General features: G+C 39.1%; 1 protein-coding gene across 11 annotated transcripts in view; it reads left to right on the forward strand.

Annotated features, from left to right (window-relative positions):
* The window catches only part of kmt2ca (lysine (K)-specific methyltransferase 2Ca), a 487,395-nt gene that overhangs the window by 319,068 nt on the left and 145,469 nt on the right, over positions 1 to 22,858 (forward strand). For 10 of the 11 annotated variants that reach the window (XM_072254064.1, XM_072254065.1, XM_072254063.1 and 7 more), the window contains 5 exons: positions 279 to 460; positions 3,512 to 3,676; positions 16,022 to 16,128; positions 16,313 to 16,381; positions 18,415 to 18,633. In XM_072254064.1, the coding sequence (XP_072110165.1) occupies positions 279 to 460; positions 3,512 to 3,676; positions 16,022 to 16,128; positions 16,313 to 16,381; positions 18,415 to 18,633 (742 nt within the window). The remainder of the gene's footprint in view (positions 1 to 278; positions 461 to 3,511; positions 3,677 to 16,021; positions 16,129 to 16,312; positions 16,382 to 18,414; positions 18,634 to 22,858) is intronic. The other variant, XM_072254072.1, reaches the window with a different exon arrangement.

The raw sequence follows: 22,858 nt of genomic DNA on the forward strand, positions 1-22,858 counted from the left end.
ATCCTCTGTGTGGGAAGAACTTGGTTTTCATATTCTCTTTAAATCTTTCTCCTGACCATAACCCTATACCCTCTAGTTTATACCCCCCCCTAGGCTGGGAGAAAGACCATGATAATCCACCATACCTTTGCTTCTCATGATTTTATAAACCTTGATTTTACTGCAGTCCCCTTTGCTCCAAGGATTACACTCCCATCCTTTGCAGTCTCTCCTTATGCTTAAGAACCCTACTATATAAAATACTCATGGATAATTATTGAGGTTTTTCATCTGAACAGATCACTAAAGTGGTGTTGAGCAAAGGCTGGAGGTGTCTCGAATGCACAGTGTGTGAATCCTGTGGAAAGGCCTCTGATCCAGGTCGCTTGCTTCTCTGCGACGATTGTGACATCAGCTATCATACTTATTGTTTGGATCCACCTTTGCAGACTGTCCCCAAAGGTGGCTGGAAATGCCGATGGTAAGTTACATTACAATGATCATAAAAGTAAATCTGTGATCATTGAAGAAAGGAATAATGCAAATCGGGAATCAAAAGCTTATTTGGAAAGATTCCTTTGTATTCCTGCAGAGGCACTTTTAATAGAGATTTTACTATACAACATAAATTTAAGCAGATATTGCAAGTTGCACCATTAAAGCATTTCAGCACTGGGGGTATTGCTTGTTAGTTTTTTTTTAAGTCAATCTTTTACGTTTCTAAATAAAAGTATATCAATTTAGTCATGTGTACTTGTGCATACACTTTGATTTCTACGTTGCATGTTGGTTGCTATTTTATAGCAACTACAACAGTGCAGGTAGATAATTTAATGGAGACATTTTAGTTCATGCTAGTGTATACTGTTAAGACCTTAGTTGATTTTAAAAAATTTATAGACATGATTATGTAGAGTGTACACTTACTCTAACTTTAATGAGAACAATTGTTTGAATCTTTTGAACTTGGGGAATAACGGAACATGAAGCTGCTGCTTTAACAGAATATTGAAACAGTTGCACTTGGAGTCTGTGACATGAGAGGCTTGGTGTATGAGATGCTGACATACTGTTCTGTGAAACTGCACTGCATCATACATATCTTTCTGCTTCTAAGCCAACACTGAGTTACAAATACCAATCTACCCTCTCTTTAGAATACAAACTTCCAACAATAAAGATTCACAACAAAACCCTGGAAAACATTAAAAAGTGCAGCATAAGAACAGGTCCTTTGGGCTCTCCTAATTCCCTCCTTGAGTTTTTTTCTGGCTTCTTTTAATCCTCATCATTTCTGTTTGATTTTAGCTTCCTAAACCTTACATATGCTTCATTCTTCTTCTTGACTACATTTACCACCTCTCTCGACATCTAAGTTCCCTTACTTCGTCCTTCTTGTCCTTCTACTTGAAACATACCTAAAATAAGAATCTAAAATAGAATTCCCTTTTTGTGAGAAGTGCTAACTTGAATGGGATGTGAAAGATCTGCCTAGGATAAAATGGAATGAAATATTGACAGATAACGTTATAACAAGAGGTAACTGCTAAAGAGATGATGCAAGCTGAATATGTTTCCAAACACCTTTAAAGATAGATGATCTAATGTCACACCCCTACAGGTGACTAGGCAGACTTAGATGATGAAGCAAAAAGGACTTGATAGCCAAGGGGGAAACTGAAAAATAAATAGAGCATGCAGGAAAAGGATGTGAGAATGTTGGGGCATTTAACATAGGAAAACCTAAAATCCTCCTGTAGACAGGTAGATAATAAATACATCACTTATTAGAATCTAGATGAAAGTGAGACTTGCTGAAAAATTATGAATGCCTATCAGTCTTTACCAATGAAAAGACTGAATTGGAATGAAAATTGATACAGGAAGAGGAGATACCAGAACACCTGGCTATGCTTCAATCAGACACTCTGGAAATTGAATTTCTTAATTAATGTTCAACAGTTATGCTTGTTTTGAGTTAGGTCCTATGTAGCTGTTGATGGTGTGCAAACTGTAATAATCCTTTAAGGATATTTACCTTTCTTCCTTTAATTTCAGTCATAACTATGGAAGCATAGTAAATTGAACCTACTTTATCAAGTACAGTAAATAGCTTTGACATCACTAGCTGTGCAAGTTTGACCATGCAAAATATTGAATGTTTATCAAAGTAGGTGCAGAAAAAGACTATTTTGAAATATTACTAGCTGATATATTTGAGCTGGCAGTTTGTTTTTCTATAATGAGTTATTTTTGTGAAAAATTTATCAAGTATGATATCACGTGAAGAAATAATACTGGTATAATTCAAACAAACCAAATTGAAACTGAAGTGTTCAGCCAATTGAGTAATATTTATGGTAAGAAACAGTTAATATTTCAGGTCGATAACTTTTCAAAGATTTGAAAATGTGAATTCTCTTTCTTGTTCCATAGTTGCTGCTTTGAGTATTTTAGGCATGCTATGTTCCATTTCAGATTTCCAGTATTTGTGACATTTAGCTTTTGGAAAATGGGAGGTTGGCCAGCTGGCTCTAAACCACATTATAGGTTATGAGACTACTCCTTCCCCTGAGGGTATTTCTTCACCTTCCCCCACCTTCTTATTCTGATTTCTTCCCCCTTCCTTTCCAGTCCTGATGAAGAGTCTGGGCCTGAAATGTTGACTGTTTATTCCACTCCATAGTTGCAGCCCAACTTGCTAAATTCCTCCTGTATTTTGTGTGTGTTGCTCAGGATTTTCAGCATCAGCAGAATCTCGTGGGTTTATAGATTATTATTTGCTGGATTATGGGACTGGCAGGTGTTGAAGTTTGGTCCGGATGCAATGTGTATGCAATTCATTTGCAGTTTCTAATGTCAGAATTTTTAATTATTTGTTTAAGCACATTTTCAAAGTCCTTGTCCACAGCATGATATAATCAGAGGTTGATTTTGGATATTTTGGGAGGGGATATTTTTTCACTGCAGAAAAATAATGCTGGGGCATAGGAATCAGTGGTAATTTGTATTGAAAGCAGATGATCACTAAGGAATAACTGGCTTATTGTTGCTTCTATATCTTAATATTCCTTTGTAACAATTTCTCAGAAATTTGACGTTTTGAACGAACATTACTTATTTAAACCCATCATCCATACAGGAGCATAGGCCACCAGAGTCCTCTGTCCTGGGCCAGTCTTTCACATTGTCTCTAAGTGTAGTCCATTTTCTTGGTGTATTTTCCTCTCCCAAGGATGAGGCCTTTGGAACTTCTGGAGTTTCTGTAGCACTTTTCTTTTGCTGAATGGGGTTGCTAGCCCCATGCCCAAACTTCCTCATTTTATACCCGTGTTTGGGACGGTCTACGGCAGAGCTGAACGAGCGTTGCAAATACATTAGTTTGTTGCAGTGATTGCAAGATGTACCCCCTTTGATGTAATTTCAGTCATTGTTCAAACCTGAACTTTGGAGCATTTTAACAATACTTTAGGATATGACCACTGAGGGTAAGCCACGTTCTTCTGATGCAGTTTTCTTTTTTATTTCAAAGGTGTGTTACTTGCGTACAATGTGGGGCAACCTCGCCTGGTTTCAAGTGTGAGTGGCAGAATAATTATACACAGTGTGCTCCTTGTGCCAGCCTGACTGTCTGTCCAGTCTGCAATAAGAACTACAAGGAGGAGGAACTAATTATACAGTGTCGACAGTGTGACAGGTTGGTGCATTCAATCTATCCTTGCTGAACATCAGCTGTACTTGGTAAAATTCTGAGACCAATGAATTATAACTGTAATTATAAAGGTGTTAAATATATACATTTAATATGAATGAATTTAAAAAACAGGTGTAGAAATGCGCATTGCTTTTGTCATTTAGTGTCACTTGAGTTAAGTGGAAGGTATGTCTCAATATACCAGGTGTGGCCTGATATAACAGGAAGGACTCAAATCAGTATTTTTTTTTGGGTAGGGGAATTTTAAAACAAAAGAATCTGCAGTTGGAAATAAGAAATAAGGGATTCTAGAATTGCGTATGGTCAATTTGTTCTACGAGGATGGAAAAAGAAAGCAGGAACTACAGGCCAGTTAGTTTAATACCAGTAACAGGAAAAATGTGAGAAGCTGTTATTAAAGATATTGTAGTAGCAGAGCAGATAGGAAAAAAAATAATCAGCATAATCAAGCAAAACCAGGTTGATTTTGTGAAAGGGAAATCATGTTTTAGCAATATTTTGGAGTTCTTATGTACTGTGTACACAAACTATACTGTGGATCAAAGGATAAATACTTTTAAGAAGACATCTGATGAACTGCCATGTCAAAGGTTGTTGTGGAAAAAACGCTTATGTAGGAGCTAACATTTTGGTTTGGATAGAAGATGAGTTAACTAGCAGGAAAGAGGGTGTCTCTTTCTGGGTGGAAACATGACTAGCACTGGCCTCAAATTTGAAACAACTTACATCAATGAATTTATATAAGTAAATGATTTACAAAAATCCTTACAATAGGAAATCAGTAGATTAAGTAAGTAGGCAAATGTGGCCAATGTGATAGACTTTGGGGAAATATGAAATTCCTTCTGGCAGCAAAAATAAAAAAAATCTATCCTTTAAGATCCTTTAAATGGTGAGAGGAAACAGCTGCTTGTCTTGATGCATGGTTTGTAGGTACAGCAAGTAGTTAGAAAAGCTAACAGAATATTTCAGGGTATTGCAAGAAAATTGTTGTTTATGCTTCAGTTATAGGGCACTGTTGCAATCATATATGGAGTCCTGTATAGAGTGCAGTGGATGGCGCAGTGCCACTGTAGGAAGTTCAGTAATGTCACAACTCTGGCAGCCTCTAGTGCTGTCATTGTGGAGTTTGCATGTTCAACATGTGAGTTTGTGCCCTCACCCCCAGTGTGTTCTGGTTAACACCTGCATCTCAAGGGTATGCTTGTTTGTTAGTTTAATTGACTGCTGTCGGTTGCCTCTGATGTATGTGAGTGATAAAATTGAGGAGAAGTGTGGTATGCTAAGGAGCATGAGAAAGAATAGATAATAGAGAAATAACTGGGGAATGAGATTGGTAAACTTGCTCTAAGAATTGATTAGCCAAAAAGCATCCTAAGTTGTAAGGAAATATGCAAAAGATTCTCTGTAATTTCCAATTGACTCTGAAATAGCTGCTAGGGCATGTGTTGAAGTTGTTGGGACACAACAACAGGATGGTACACTCAGTGACCACTATATTACATACCTCCTCTACCTAATAAAGTGGCCACTGAGTGCTTGTTTGTGGTCTACTGCTGCTGCAACCGATCCACTCAAGATTCAGAGATGCTCTTCTGCACACCTCTATTGTAACACATGGTTATTTGAGTTACTGTCGCCTTCTTGTCAGCTTGAACCAGTCTGGTCATTCTTCTCTGACCTTTCTAAGTAACATACATTAGAATGCTCTTTATTGACTACAGCTCAGTGTTCAGTACCATCATCCCCTCAAAGCTAATCAATACGTTTCAAAATGTTGGCCTCAATTCCTTCTTGTGCAATTGGATCCACAGTTACCTCACTTGCAGACTGTAGTCAATTCAGATTGTCAACAAAGTCTCCACAATCTCCATCACCACATTTGCACCACAAGGCTGTGTGTTTATCCCCCTATTCTACTTGCTTTACACTTACGACTGTGTGGCTAAGCACAGCTCCAATGCCACATTCAAGTTTGCTGACGACATCATTGTCGTAGGCTGAATCAAAGGTGGTGATGAATCAGTATGTAGGAGGGAGATTGAAAATCTGGCTGAGTGTTGCTATAATAACAACCTGTTACTCAATGTCAGCAAGACCAAGGAGCTGATTATTGACTTCAGGAAGAGATGCCAGAGCCAGGCCTCACAGGAGGATCAAAGATGGAGAGGGTCAGCCACCTGAAATTCCTCAGTGTTATTATTTCAGAGTACTTGTCCTGGGCCCAGCAGCATTAGTACAATTGTGAAGAGAGCACTGCTGTACCTCTGCTTCCTTAGGGGTTTGCAAAGATTTGACATGACATCTAAAACTTTGACATGCTTCTATGGATGTGTAGTGGAGAGTATACTGACTGGCTGCATCACAGCCTAGTATGGAAACAGCAAGGCCTTGAACAGACAATCCCACATAAAGTAGTGGGTGTGACCTAGTCCATCATGGGTAAAGCCCTTCCCGCCATTGGACACATCTACACAAAAGAGTGTTGCAGGACAGTGGTGTCAATCATCAGGGATCCCCACCACCCACGGCATGCTCTCTTCTCACTGTTGCCATCAGGAATAAGGTACAGGAGCCTCAGGACTCTTACCATCATGGTCAGGAGCAGTTATCACCCCTCAACCATCAGGCTCCAGAACCAGAGGGGATAACTTCACTCAATTTCACTTGCCCCATCACTGAAATGTTCCCACAACCTATGGACTCACTTTCAAGGGCTCTTCGTCTCATGTTCTCAATATTTATTGCTTATTTATTTATTATTATGATTTCTTTCTTTTTGTGTTTGCACAGTTTGTTGTCTTTTGCATCCTAGATGAATGCCTAAGTTGGTGCGGTCTTTCATTAATTCTATTATGGGATTTAATGAGAATGAAAAGGTTGTTTATGATGACATATAAATTTACTTTGAACTTTGAGCAAGCCGTTTTCGCCCACAGAGCTGCTGGTCATTGGATGTTTTTTGTTTATTGCATCATTCTCTGTAAATTTTAGGCTGCTGTGCATGAAAATCCCAAGAGATCAGCAGTTTCTGAAACACTTAAACTACCCTCTCTGGCACCAATAATCATTCCACAGTAAAAGTCACTTAAATCACATTTCTTTCCCATTCTGCTGTTGAGTCCGAACAAGAACCGAACCTTTTGACCATGTCTGCATGCTTTCACTCATCGAGTTGCTGCCATGTGATTAGCTGATTAGATATTTGCATTAATGAGCAGATGTACCTAATGAAGTGGCCACTGTGTAGGTTGATTGTGTTGGTGAAACCGTGGAAATGGATTTTATTGTGGGCCAGTGTAGTATAAAGTCATGCACTTTAGGCAGATTATTATTTGCATAGGGACAGATGGCAGGTGATCAAAGTACTGAAGAATTTAGGTGGAATTAGGCGAGTTGGCATAAGAAATATTGAGCAGGTTAGTCAAGTTTGAAATATTGAGAGAAAACTTTATTGAAATAAGAGATCCTGAGGAGTCTTGACACAATGGCTATAGAGCGAATACATTTTCTTATGGAAAATGCAGAACATGTTTTCAATTTTTAAAATATTAATTATTCAAGAATGTAATGAAGATCTTTGAACTATTTTAATGGTTGGTAGATTCCTGACAACACTGAGTAAAAGGTTTCTAGGCCTGGATGGAAGTGCAGTTACATTCAGATTAGCCAGGACCGTATTGAATGGCAAATGGGACTCCAAGGGCTAAATCCTGTGTTCAGTATTTAGCAACTCTTAAAAGAGATACAAGGGTTTCATTAAACATCATAAAATAACTTATTTCTCATTAAGAGTCTGAACTATGGTTTACAGTCAGTTTTATGTGGCTTACAGTCAATTTCTGTAATAATATCAATAGCCTATGTGTGAGTACATTTGGCTGAAACTGAAGTTTAAATGGAACTTACATTATACACTATCTATATTGGTTGGTAGAAACCTGTATCAATGAGAAAGAGGATGTGCTGGAGCTTTTGATAGGCATCAGGTTGGATAAGTCACCGGGACCAGATGAGATGTACCCCAGACTACTGTGGGAGGTGAGGGAGGAGACGGCTGAGCCTTTGGCAATGATCTTTGCATCATCAATGGGGACGGGAGGGGTTCCGGGGGATTGGAGGGTTGCAGATATTGTTCCCTTATTCAAGAAAGGGAGTAGAGATAGCCCAGGCAATTATAAACTAGTGAATCTTACTTCAGTGGTTGGTAAGTTGATGGAGAAGATTCTGAGAGGCAGGATCTATGAACATTTGGAGAGGTATAATATGACTAGGAATAGTCAGCATGGCTTTGCGAAAGGCAGGTTGTGCCTTACGAACCTGATTGAATTTTTTTAAGCATTGATGAAGGTAGAGCAGTAGATGTAGTGTATATGGATTTCAGCAAGGCATTTGATAAGGTACCCCATGCAAGGCTTATTGAGAAAGTAAGGAGGTATGGGATCCAAGGGGACATTGCTTCATGGATCCGGAATTGACTTGCTCACAGAAGGCAAAGAGTGGTTGTAGACAGGTCATATTCTGCATGGAGGTTGGTGACCAGTGGTGTGCCTCAGGGATCTGTTCTGGGACCCATACACTTCGAGACTTGAGGAAGTGGAGGGATAGGTTAGTAAATTTGCAATGACACAAAAGTTGGGGGTGTTGTGGATAGCGTGGAGGGCTGTCAGAGGTTACAACGGGACATTGATAGGATGTTGAACTGGGCTGAGAAGTGCCAGATGGAGTTCAACCCAGATAAGTGTGAGGTGGTTCATTTTGGTAGGTCAAATATGATAGCAGAATATAGTATTAATGATAAGACACTTGGCAGTGTGGATGATCAGAGGGATCTTGGGGTCCAAGACCATAGGACACTCAAAGCTGCTGCGCAGGTTGACTGTGTGGTTAAGAAGGCATACAGTGTATTGGCCTTCATCAACCATGGTATTGAGTTTAAGAGCCGAGAGGCAATGTTACAGCTATATAGGACCTTGGTCAGACACCACTTGGAGTACTGTGCTCAGTTCTGGTCACCTCACTACAGGAAGGATGTAGAAACTATAGAAAGGGTGCAGAAGAGATTTACAAGGATGTTGCCTGGATTGGGAAGCATGCCTTATGAGAATAGGTTGAGTGAACTTGGCCTTTTCTCCTTGGAGCGACAGAGGATGAGAGGTGACCTGATAGAAGTGTACAAGGTGATGAAAGGCATTGATCGAGTGGATCGTCAGAGGCTTTTTCTCAGGGCTGAAATGGCTAACACGAGAGGGCGTAGTTTTAAGGTGCTTAGAAGTATGTTTGTAGGTACAGAAGAGATGTCAGGAGTAAGTTTTTTTACACAGAGTGGTGAGCGTGTGGAATGGGCTGCTCGCGATGGTGGAGGCGAATATAATAGGATCTTTTAAGAGACTGTTGGGTAATACAAAGAACTTAGAAAAATAGAGGGCTATAGGTAACCCTAGGCAATTACTAAGGTAAGGACATGTTTGGCACAGCTTTGTGGGCCAAAGGGCCTGTATTGTGCTGTAGGTTTTCTATGCTGCTTTGTTTTTCTAAGTAACCTACTGTTCAGTCTGGACTGTAATTTTGTTTGCTGAGAGGACTAGAAAGTGTCCCAGAGAGTATGTAGCAGGAGGATCCAGCAGATGAACACATTTGATATATTCCATGACTTTGACTGTTTCATGAGTTCTAGTTGGCTCATTTTCAATCGCATTCACATTCAGTCTCCTGACTCCTGAATCCAGCACAGGAATTCTTCAATCTTTCCTTGAAAAGATGCCCAACTAATCCCTCCATCATCATACTTCATAATGTGCTGATGCGTTTCTCACATTGAACTGCTTCTGTAACCCTGCTTGCCTTCTTCAAATCAGAGCTGTAGTTATGGAAGCCCATTTGGACCTAAGCATGACTCTCTCTCTAAAATAACCTTACGAACCAAACCTCTGGTACATTGATGATGATATTGGTGCTGATTACTGTCTCCCTGAGAACTCAAGTTTCATTACCTACCTTAATTATTAACTTTCACATGGTCTATCTCAGACTTTCTTTCCTTTGATTTCTTAGCTTTCATCTGGGTGGGTGGTGAGAATTGGTATAGTTTATCAATCAGTACCATTACAACCATATAGACCTTCATATATGTCTCTAGTACAGCTGTTTTGTATAAGGATGACATTCCACCCTTCTGTTCCCTTCAGATCTCATTTGATAATATTTCTCTCCCTGCCAGGGAAGTTTGCCTTGGTTAATTGGGCTCTTAACTGTACCTCTTCTGTTTCCTGCATTTCTGTTGTAGCCACACTTTCCTCTTATCCAGACCATGATCAAGGCTTCTTCTGCCCTATCAACCTCTTCATTTAATAGATAGACACTTTATTGATCCCAAAGGAAATTACACTGCCACTGTAGTATTACAGTGCACAGACATACAAATATTAGAAGAGAAGAAAGAAAGAAGTTACCTTGACAGTCTAACAGGAGGGGGTCATCACTTCCCCAGGTATAGGTTGACTCATTATAGAGCCGAATGGCCTCATATGGCATTCCTTGGAGCAGTGCAGTTGTTTTACTCTGTTACTTAAAGTGCTCCTCTGTTCAGCCAAGGTGGCATGCAGAGCGAGAGAAACATTGTACAGAATTGCCAGGATTTTCCGTAGAGTCCTTTGTTCTACCACAGCCTCCAGTGTGTCCAGTTTGACTACTATAACAGAGCTAGCCTTTCTGATCAGTTTATTGAGCCTGTTGGCATCACCCATGATGATTGTATCACCACATAAAAGATTGTGGTGTCTTCCTGTCCTCCCTTTATACACCCAACTATTGCTGAGTCATCAGAGTACTTCTGTAGATGACATGACTCAGTGTTTTATTTAAAGTCTTAGGTATACAGGGTAAACAGGAAGGGAGCCAATACAGTCCCCTGTGGGCCCCGGTGCTGCTTATAGCCACATTGTCTGGGATACAATGGAAGTGCCAACCTGCATTGAAAGGAGCTTTCCCCCAGCAATGAGGGCTGTATGGTATTGAAGCCACTTGAGAAATCAAAAAACATGATCCTCACAGTACTGCTCTACTTATTCAAATGGGAGTAGCCTCTGTTCAACAGATAGATGACAGCATCATGTCTCTTCCCCCTCTCCCCATCAAGCTCTGCATTTCCTTGGTTTACTCTTTACAGCAGCTTCAGTTACAGGTGTAACACCTATTCCTTCCCCACTTCCCTCTTGGACCTTTGCACTTCTTGCACCAAAGCAACCATTCACTTCTGCTTGGAGTACTACCTGCAGTGCTCATGGCATGGTCTATTTTGCATTGCAGAAACCAAATGCATTTTGGGTGTTCAGCTTGGATAAGAAAGGTTATCAACCTTAAATCGGTTTTTCTCTGCCCAGAATTACTACCAGACTTGCTGGGTATTTTAATAAAGTGCATTATTTGAGGTTCTTAGCACTTACAGTGCTCTCTAGGTTTGATCCACCATTGTATTTTCTTTCTCCTTCACTCTGTATTTCCTACAGCTCATCTACGATCATCAAACCTTCACTAGCCTATTCAAAAAGACAACACTTGCATCAAAGTTTCTTGGTCTCCACTTTATTCCCATCTTCTGCAACTAAAATATATTTGTTTTCCAATATTTCCCAGTTCTGATGAAAAGTCTTGAAAACCTGAAATGTAGGTCTGTTTCTCTCTCCACTGAATTATTGAGTACTTACAGTGTTGTCTTTATTTAAACCAGAGAGACATTGAAACAGGAGTGTGGGTAAATGCTTGATAATAAATTACACTGGATTAAAAATAGTAGGCTGATTAACCTGCAGGTTCATCCTCTGGTTTTGTTTGTCTTTCCAATTCACTGCAATGGAAGCAGGTGTCCCATTATTTCTAAATTGAGGTCACCAGTTTAATTGAAAGATTCACAACTATAAATTTTTTCCTATTCTATAAGGCTGACTGTTTTAGATTACAGCTGGTACACTATTGCTCATTGGATTAATTGATGTCCTGAGGAGGCAACAAGAGGCAGACAACTGACAAGTTAACTGTTTAAATTCCACTAACTGTAGCTACACCAGATGTAGCTCCTGTCCCATGATCCTCCCCCTTCTCCAACTCTGTATTCCTTTTGCCAGTCAACTTTCCAGCTCTTAGTTCTTCCCTCCCCCTCCTGTCTTCTATCATTTATGATCTCCCCCTCCCCCTCCCACTTTCAAATCTCTTACTGTCTCTTCTTTCAGTTAATCCTGATGAAGGGTCTCGGCCCGAAACATCGACTGTACTTCTTCCTATAGATGCTGCCTGGCCTGCTGCGTTTCACCAGCATTTTGTATGTGTTGCTTGAATTTCCAGCATCTGCAGATTTTCTCGTGTTTGCGTTTTTAAACTACACCAGATGTATGTGGTTTTAATAACAGCTGATGTGAACATAGTGGAATTTTGGTTAAATTTTATTTACTATGGACTTACGATGATGCTTAAAATGCTAATATAGAAGAAAATTTCTTGCACCTGATGAGAAGGTAGTAGAAATGGTGACTATCGTAAGTCAGCAAATCTGGATGATCTTAACGTTGCCAAGGTAAGTGGGGTGGAGATTGGAAAAGGGCTGTCAATCTTCCAGACCTGCCTAAATACAGGGGAGGGACAACAGGATGAAAATGGCTAAGTAACAGGTGGTGGGAAATGAGTAGGAGGAATTTCTTTAGTCAGAGGGTGGTGAATCTGTGGAATTCATTTCCACAAGCTGTTGTGGAGGCCGGGTCAGTGGAGGCCAAAGGCCATCAAATGTTATGGGGAAAGGCAGGTGTATGGGGTTGAAAGGGATAATAAATCAGCTCAGATGGAGTGGCGAAACAGATTCAATGGGACAAATGGCTTAATTCTGTTCCCGTGCCTTATGGTCATATGGGTAGGGATATACTTGGTATATATAGACCACTTTAATCTCAGTGAAATCATCATGGGCAAGGAATTGCCTGAGTTAATAGAAGACTGTTTCATTGATATATTTATTAAAACTTGATAATATGATGCTGGTGCAGACAGTGAAATTTCAAATCCCACTACTAGAGTTTAAATTAAGTTAATAATTTAAAATCATTTCAGTTTAGAGTTAAAAAATAAAAGAACAGCTGATCTTAATAACAGCAATGATGGAAATCCCAGATTGTTGCTTAAGCCCATCTGCTTCACTAAAGTCAAACCAAGAGGGATATATGTTCTGTATCTGACTCTGGACCCATAGTAGTGTGGTTGAAGTTATTAACAATAGGAAGTCCTCTGAAATGGCTCTGCCACCCATTTTGTCAAGGGTATTTCAGGATAGGGTGGATAATAAACACTGGTCTTGGGATCCCCATAAATGATGGTTTTAAAAATATCAGGACTTACTAATGTGACTTAATTATTTTTAATGATATAATAGAGAAAGTTGTTGAAAGAAATGGAATTAATATCATCCATGTAAATTTTCAGAAAATTGTTGAAGTTAGCAAATGGAGCTAGTTAGCAAAACCCAGTGAAAGACTTAGTAACGTTATGGATAGGAAATTAGATAAAATGAAAAACAGAAAAGGTATATGTATTGATTTTTCAGATTAGAGGATGGTTCTGATGTTCCCTAGCAGTCAGTATTGAGAGTGCTTTTATTTTTAATCATGTGACTACATGATAGAATATGCTGATGTACAGTAATAAACTGACATCAGATTGGCTGAATTGACAAAATGGGAGAATGGTGAAACTAGGTGGTTCTTCTTAGAGCAGCGGAAAATTTGATGGAGGTGTTGAAGATCATGTTTAGAGAAGATAAATTTATGAAAGCTATTCCCATTACACCGATTCAAAGATGAAGGAGACATTTAAAAATATGGGCAAAGGAACAAGGGGAAAACGGGGAGGGGGTGGAACATGATCTGGAATTCAATACTTTTGAGGGTAGTGGGAACATAATCGGTGCCTTTAAAAGAGAGTAAGTTGGCAAAGAGTGAGAATTTGCAGGGCTGCAAGAAAAGTCCTGAGAAAAGGGACTGATAGCTACAATAGACATTTTTGCCCAAATTGCAGCCCCCTGTATTCTAACAATTTTATGACTATGTTATTGGGGAATAAGAAATTCTATCATCATTTGTCCCAGCTTGTAGTTCATCCTCAACCCCTGCTTGTAATTGTGCCCCAGTTGAATTGAATGGTAAGATGTAAGTGAACAGGCATATTTCTGAACAGACAGGTTGAATGGTAGAAGTTGTATGCTATTCTCGGAATCCTCAGTCAGATACATGCCAGTTTAGAACACAAAGAAAAAGCTGGCGTGTCCCAAATGGACAACAGCTGAAGAATGACCATAATTATGAGTCAATAATGTGTGAAAACGGGTAGTTTCATGGCTTTCTGGTTTCTGCTGTGGTAAGATTATACCATTATTTCACATGGGAGGGGTGGTGGGAAACAGTGCATAATGAGGAAGGTAGAAAATCAGTTGCAAATGTTAACATTTCTTTGGGGATATAAATTTCCAGAAGATTTTATTCAATCAGTCTGGCTTGCTTCCGATATCTTTCTATTTCTCATAAGAATAGTGTTTTGAATTTTCAACAATTTTATCAGTTCTTTTAAGTTGCATTCTGTCACCAAAATGGGGCCCCCAATTCAAAGGCACTGTTTCTTTCTGGACCTAGATTAGAACTGGCCTTCCACAGAGACTACCTTTCCTCCTGTGGCAGACCCAAGCTCCCTCATTGAATTCATCCTCACACTGTCCTCGACCTAAAACCATGCCATTTACAAGTGTTTAATTACTTTTTCCACACAGAGTTCACGCAGCTACTTTCCCTGCCCATTTTCCACGGTCAGACCTTGGTTCAGTGAGTGTCCACACTTCATCCTTCACCTTGTTATTATAAATCTTAGATACAGTAGCATAGTGGCTAAGTTATGATGAGCTATTAATCAGTAGGCAACAATTCTAATCCGACCATTGAATCTGGGCATTAACTTCAAATAATTATGGAACTTAAAGAAAAGGTGTCACCAATAATAAATATTAAATTTTCAGATGGTTATAAAATCATCTGATTCACTGATGTGGCTCATTAAGAAATGAGAAGTCCATAAGACCACAAGACCATATAACATAGGAGCAGAATTTAGGTTATTCGGTTCATTGGCTCTACTCCACCATCAATCATGGATGATTTTATTTTCCCTTGCAACTCCATTCTCCCAGTAACCTTGCCTCCCTTACTAATCAAGAACCTATCAATTTCTGCTTTAAATATACCCAGTGACTTGACTCCACAGCAATGTGTGGCAATGAATTCCATAAATTCACCATCCTCTGGCTGAAGAAATTTCTCCTTATGTCTGTTCCAAAGTCCTTCTGTTCTGAGGTTTTGCTTTTAATTCAGGGACAATTGGAGATGCCAGTGACATTTGCATCCCATGATTTATTAAGTTTTAATAAAATTATACTGTATTCTCTTTCTTTCCCTTCTCTTAATTGCCACTATTTTCTTCTTTTCCCTGACCCGTTTTCATCGTTGTCCCTTCATCCAACTTTTATCAATTCATTCATGCAACCCCATTTCCCACACCAGCCACTAGATCTTGCCCAAAACGAGCCCAGTTTCTTATCATACCAGCAATGTTGGCAGGGTGATCTGATGAGACAAATGTCAATGAACATTTATTCCAACCAGGATTGAACTGTACATAGGAGTGAGGCAAAGAGAAGCGCTGATAATGTGACCAATACCATGAGCTGTACTTTCTTCTTGAAAGGGTTCCTATTCTGTTCCATGCAGCTTTTTTGGACTTAAACTACATGACTTACATTATGACACAGAAGGAAAACATTTAGCCTTTCCTCTTTCATTACTTATTTTGTCTCATGTGATAAGGATATCCATCACCAAAACTGGTATTTTGGTCCAGAGTCCATATTGACTATTAACCAACCATTTACACTAGTGATACATTAATGCCATCTAATATTTTCACTGTATTCTCATCAATTCACCCCTCCCCCCAGCTGCTGCCATCACCACCACCAAGATGTCCATGATCTCCCCGGTTCTTTTGCCACCTGCCTATGCTAAGGAGTAATTTCAGTGGCCATTTAACCTGCTAGCATGTCTGGGATGTGAGAGGAAGCGGGAGCTCATGGTGGAGCTACATTGTCATAGAAGATCATTGGAGATCAGGATCAAACCATGGTGCCTGAAACAGCATTAACACTAACTGTTTCTTCACTCTACCACAGCAGTTGAATGGCTGATGTTATGTGTTGTAGCATAATTGTTCATTAAATAATATTTGCACTCATCTTTATGTTCTTAGGTGGATTCATGCAATTTGCCAGAACTTGAACACAGAAGATGAAGTTGAGACTGCAGCAGATAATGGCTATGACTGTTTTACATGTAGGCAATATGCGACAACTCCAGGTTAGAACTGAAACAAACACTCCTGCTCAAAGATCTTATTTATAAAGTACTTGGCTAAAGCAGTTATCTCTTCATAAGTAAAAACATTACTTTTTTGATAGATGATTCCAAGTGACTACTGTTAAAACAGTAATTAATCTTAGAAGCTTCAAAGTCTCTAATGTTTTTATTTCTTCTGCTCCAGTGACTACCTCAGAAGGGGCTGATATGTCTTTGGTAACACCTCAAGTTATTGTGAAGACGAAGGAACCAGGTAAATTTGATCCCAAATTTCTATCCTGCTATGATGAAGGTGCTTATATGTGTGGTTCCCAAACTACCCTTGGTGAAACTGCTTTAGTTAAGTTGTCACTACTCTTTTGTGAACAATAATGAGAGCTTCTAGATGTTTCAGAAATCACTTCAGACAAGCTTTAGCTGACATTCTGATAGATAGTGTTTATAATGGGGCAGGGGTGGCGAACCTTTCTGAGAGCGTGTGCCCAAGTTGGTGATATTCTTATAAGACAAATTCTCTTGCATGCCATGGTAATTTCTTGAGCAGAGATTATCTTTGATTAAAGTAGTAGTAACAATTTATGCATGTTTTAAGAAAAACGAATGAATCTTGTTTCTTATTTTTATGTAATTATTGTTTTACTAATAATAAAAGTATAAGGGACAGACTGGAATAAATGAAGCGTTTTAGAAAACCTGACAAAATTATTAATATTAATCTTATAAAAGACATTGAAAATACATCATTACTAAATAGTGTTGTTGTTATAATCGTTTACTGTCCAAATACTGATGTGCACATCAGGATTGCAAAGATTTCAAAGTGTATCATTCAGCATAGTGTTCTTGCAGCTGTCCAGCTGGTGCCATGCTGGCGTAAGAAGTTTCTTGTAAAAACATCTCACTGCTCTTGGGTTGTAAAATGTCATTTGCTGTTTCATTTGGCAATAAGGATAATCATTATGTATCTTTTGTATTATGGGTGAGGTTTAAAGAATCCAGGGGAAGCACTACCTATCCCTTGCCCTCAAAATCTTTGTGTGTGCCATCTTGATGCTATGGGTTCGCCATCCCTGCACTAGGCATTACTGAGTAGTCTTTATGAAAATATGCAGATTTATGTTGCCCAATTTGGAGGTGTAAAGCAGACAAATTAACCATTTAGAAAGGATCAGACCTGATAGTGCAAGACAATGGAACTGATGAAATGGCTGTTTAGGAACTGGATAAAATGTTCTTCTGTATCATAATAAGGTACAGTAGAATTTTTACAGTGTTGAATAAAGCAAGTGAGTTTATAATATCGACAATGGTGACTATAATTGAGTTGAATGTAAAATTAGTCTTTTGATAGGTTGGTAATAGAAATCATCTTCAGAAAGGCAGAAATAGGTGTTTGATAGTGCTCCTAATCCTGTTTTTGATATTAATTCTAGATTACAGATGGTAATGATGAATATCCAATGGGACGAGAACTTGGTTTCTTCACTTCTATACTATTTTCATGACTTTGATTCTATCTGTAGTTTACTGTGTTAGAGTCAAAAGATGCTGAAACAAGCTAAATGTAGTTGCATTTAATTTTAAATTGTACATTGTTGTGAAGTGTGAATAAATACAGGTAGGGATTGTGAGAATAGAAAATAATAGCCATTGTAATCAATATCTGGAATGTGAAGTGAAATAATTCAAACCACTACAGTAACTGCATTCCACAAAGTGTTAGTAAACTAGTACAGAGTAGGTTTGCAGCAAAAGAGTTGAATGTTCCAGTACTGTATTCAGTTTTGGGTTGTTGGTCAAAAGAAATATACAATTAAAATTAAAGTGTGAAATAAAGGATCTAAAATATAAGAGGTGTATGTTGAGCAAGGGTTAAGGAAGTATGAAGTTCTTTTAGAAGATGGAAGGGGAGGATTAGTTCAATATATTTTTAGAATTGCAGGTGTGGATGAAATGAAAAGGAATTTTCCACTATAATTAATGGCAAGATGGGAAAGTCAGGACACTGTGAAGAAATGAGCTTTGAGGGGAGAATTGATCTTCTGATCTAGTTTCTCAGTTTGCTGGTATTATCATACCAGAAAGTAGCAATTTGATTATTGAACAGAACTGAGTTTTTTTTAAATCACCATCAAAGATGTGTAGGTGAAAATTTGCAACCATTGTGAAAAATAGTGAACAGGTTTTGGATGCTTCCAACATTAGAGCTGACTTAGTGCGACTTTCCTGTCTCTCAGGGATAAGCAAATCCTCACTCAGTATAACTTTGCTTTTCTTGGAAAACAGAGCCAATGCGGACGTATACACAAGATGGTGTCTGCCTAACTGAGTCGGGTATGTCACAGCTCCAAAGCCTCAGTGTTGCTCCACCACGTCGGAAGCGACCTAAGCCAAAGTTGAAGCTAAAGATCATAAATCAGAACAGTGTGGCTGTTTTGCAAACTCCTCCTGATCCGCAGTCTGAACAGTCCAGAGACATAGATGGAGATATGGATGATAGCAGAGGTACAATATTCTGGCTGATCCCTTTCATTAATTTACTACAATGAAGTAAACTATTTCATGCTGTTATGTTTAAACGTCACTTACGTTGGCCCAAATTAGATAACTAACTGGAGGAAATACCTCCCTAGTCCCTCTGCATTTCAAATAACTGTTGTTGATAAATGCCAGTACCAACCAACACAACTTAGTTTTTTGTCACTTTTGTTAAGGGTCTAGACATTACTGGAAGGCAAGCGTTTTTAATTGTCCATTTCTCATTATCCTTGAAGGTGGTGGCAAGTTGCTACTTGAATTGCTGCAGACCATAGTGCCATTTGGTAGGGCGTTCCAACTTTTGCACCCTGTGATGATGAGCCAGTTATATACGTACTTCTAGATCAGCTTGGTTTGCAATTTAGAGAGGCCTCTGCAGATGATACTGTTCCCATGTACATTCTTCCCTGGTCTTCCTCGGACACCTCAGCCATTGGTTTTGGATGTGCTATGAAAGTAGTCTGAGCAAGTAACTGGAATTGCTTTTATAGATAGCCTACTGCAACTACTGGAGACAAGTAATAGGGTGAATAAATAGGTAAGCTGGTTGCTCTAATACCAATCAACTGAGATGCTTTGGCCTGGATGGTGTTGAGCTTCTTGAGAGCTTAAAGCTGACATACTCATCATTTGTGCTTTGTAGATGGTGGAAAAGCTTTGGGTGTCATAAGCGAGTCAGTCAGGGCAGTATATCCAGTCTCTGACCTGGACTTGTAGTCATTGGCAAGTCAATTTAAGTTTCTGTTTAGCAGTTACCTCCAGATCATTTTTAGCATGTTACTTCAGCAGTCGTAATAAGAGTACCTGATTATTCATTACATTGTTTTCAAATGCAAGGTTATATTGAAGATTTACAAACATATGTTGTTTAGTCTCCTGAGATGCCTATAAAAATAGCTATCATTGTCTTTACTATTTCTCTCTTCCATTTTCTTCCTGCATCTCCTTGTTCTTTAACAATCCCATTGTTGCCAAATCTTTTTCCATCACTTCAGTTCATTTTCCTATGAAGTACTTTGTATTAGGTCAGAACAAATATATTGGAAAGTGCCCTGCACCCAATCCATTTAATGAATAAATACATTTGCGAGAAAGTATGATGTTTATGTCTAGTTAAATTGTACAGAGAATAAGAATTATCTGAAAAAGTAGCTATGTTTGGATATTTCAGCTCTTAGTTCAAATGTAAATGGATAGATTTATCCTGGCTTGCCTAATAATTTGAAATATTTATTTCATGAAACATGAAAATTTATTTGCACTGGTGCGTTAGCTATACATTTCCTTGGGAAGCAGTTGTAAGGACCAGATCCTATTAGCCATGTAAATTAGATGGATTTCAGTTTCATTCTATCTGTAAGCAGAATTATTTTGCTCATTCCTCTTTCTCTCTGGTCTACAGTTAAATTCATATCAAATTTAAAATATATCCACTTTGTAATGTTCTTTTGATGTCTACCAGAGAAAACTGGGTTTGTTCCAATTTTATTTATAAAGCTCGCAGTGGGATCTGGACCAACTTGAAAAATGGGCTTAAAAACGGCACATGGCATTTAAATCAGGGCAGAAAAGACTTTGGTGAGGCCAAATTTGGAGTATTGTGTACAGTTTTGATCACCTACTTACAGGAAAGATAGCAATAAGATTGAAAGAGTACAGAGAAAATTTACAAGGATGTTGCTGGGAAAGGTTGATTGGGTTTGGGCTCTATTCCCTGCAGCATAGGAGAATGAGGGGAGATTTAATAGAGGTATACAAAATTATGAGGGGTATAGTTATGGTAGATGTGATCAGGCTTTTCCCACTGAGGTTAGGTGAGACTAGAACCAGGTTAAGGGTGAAAGCTGAAATATTTAAGGGGAACCAGAGGGCGGTGGGAGTGTTGAACTAGTTGCCAGCGGAAATGGTGGATGCATTTTTGATTGCAACATAAAGAGAAGTTTGGATAGGCACATGGATGGGAGTGGGGTGGGGGCGTGTGGAGGGGTATGGGTTGATGGAACTCAGCAGAATATCAGTTCAGTATGTACTAGGTGGACCGAGAAGCCTGTTTCTGTGCTGTAGTATTCTCCATATTTGATTGCTGCTGCCTGAATCCAAAATTTCTATTGAATTATTTAAGCTGCTCAGAACATCAGATATTTAGATTTTGAAATATAGTTATTAATAATTCTCTGAGACACTAGACCAAGCCTTGGTCTTTTCCCTCAGACATAGAACATCCCCTAACATGCTTGAAGAGAAGCTGTAAGAGGGGTCTTAGCAGTATTGATTGTGAATTAATTAATAATTAAGACATGACCAGCAATAGCAGAAGTCATATTCTTGGTGGAACAGAATTAGTATATTCCATTATGGTTCTGGCGCCCGTTTTTGTCCATGAACTTTTCAGTCTCTAGATCTGGCATGGGCTTAGGCCAGCAATGGCATTGTTTACCTTGCTTTTAATTAAGCTCTTTTTTTTGTGCATGAATGTACACTCATAACTTTTTCAGCACTTTAACTATTTTTTAAAAGAGCTTTAATCTAATTAAAGGGGGAGATGTTGCAGGGAGTCATGTTGTAAAACATCTTGAGAGCTCCCATGCTTTTCAATATTTGTGAATGATGATACCATTTTTGATGCCCAATGAGCTCCAGGTTAAGACATTAAAGCCAAAATGAATGAGCCAAAAGGCTGCTTGCACTGGTACTGCTTTCTGCCAAACTGGGTTTCATATAGAAGACTCTGACCATGGCTGTGCTGGTGGAAACAGCAGAGCCCTGGACTGACAGCCAACAAGTGCAATGGTGCACCGTGCACTGTCTACTTCATAATGTAATTTTATGGATTTGTGTGTGTGTGTTTGGCACAGCTGTGCTTTCTAATCTGATCCATTGATCTCAAGTCCTCACTGACCTACATTTTCCTCTGTCTCTTAACTTTTCTCATTTAAAATTCCAAATCTTATTATAAGCCATTAGGTTTATAAACCTCACCCTGTTTCCATAGTCACCTGCAGCCCACAAATTTTATCCTCACTTTAAATTTTTGTTTTGTGATTATCACCAAAGAAGTCGTCTTTAATGAACAAAATGATGAACTCTTCTTAGCAACAGGTTTTTTGATGTGGAATATTCTGAGACTTGCTTGCAGCTTCAGCGTGGTCTCAAGAAGAGGCAAAAAAAAGTTTGAAAACAGCTATGTGAAGTGTTCACTTACATAAGCTACAGTGGCATTCAAAAGTTTGGGCAGCCCTGGTCAAAATTTCTGTTACTGTGAATAGTTAAGTGTGCAGAAGATGAACTGATCTCCAAAAGTCATAAAGTTAAAGATGAAACATTTTTTTTAACATTTTAGGCAAGATTAGTGTATTATTTTTGTTTTGTACAGTTTTAGAGTGGGAAATAAAGGAAAGGAGCACCATGCAAAAGTTTGGGCACCCCAAGAGATTTGAGCTCTCAGATTTGCAGACAACACAAAGGTTGGTGGTGTTGTAGATAGTGTAGAGGATTGTCAAAGATTGCAGAGAGACATTGATAGGATGCAGAAGTGGGCTGAGAAGTGGCAGATGGAGTTCAACCCGGAGAAGTGTGAGGTGGTACACTTTGGAAGGACAAACTCCAAGGCAGAGTACAAAGTAAATGGCAGGATACTTGGTAGTGTGGAGGAGCAGAGGGATCTCAGGGTACATGTCCACAGATCCCTGAAAGTTGCCTCACAGGTGGATAGGGTAGTTAAGAAAGCTTATGGGGTGTTAGCTTTCATAAGTCGAGGGATAGAGTTTAAGAGTCGCGATGTAATGATGCAGCTGTATAAAACTCTGGTTAGGCCACACTTGGAGTACTGTGTCCAGTTCTGGTCACCTCACTATAGGAAGGATGTGGAAGCATTGGAAAGGGTACAGAGGAGATTTACCAGGATGCTGCCTGGTTTAGAGAGTATGCATTATGATCAGAGATTAAGGGAGCTAGGGCTTTACTCTTTGGAGAGGAGGATGAGAGGAGACATGATAGAGGTGTACAAGATAATAAGAGGAATAGATAGAGTGGATAGCCAGCGCCTCTTCCCCAGGGCACCACTGCTCAATATAAGAGGACATGGCTTTAAGGTAAGGGGTGGGAAGTTCAAGGGGGATATTAGAGGAAGGTTTTTTACTCAGAGAGTGGTTGGTGCGTGGAATGCACTGCCTGAGTCAGTGGTGGAGGCAGA

Source organism: Mobula birostris, chromosome 3 (genome assembly GCF_030028105.1).
Source record: "Mobula birostris isolate sMobBir1 chromosome 3, sMobBir1.hap1, whole genome shotgun sequence".
Classification (NCBI taxonomy): Eukaryota; Metazoa; Chordata; class Chondrichthyes; order Myliobatiformes; family Myliobatidae; genus Mobula; species Mobula birostris.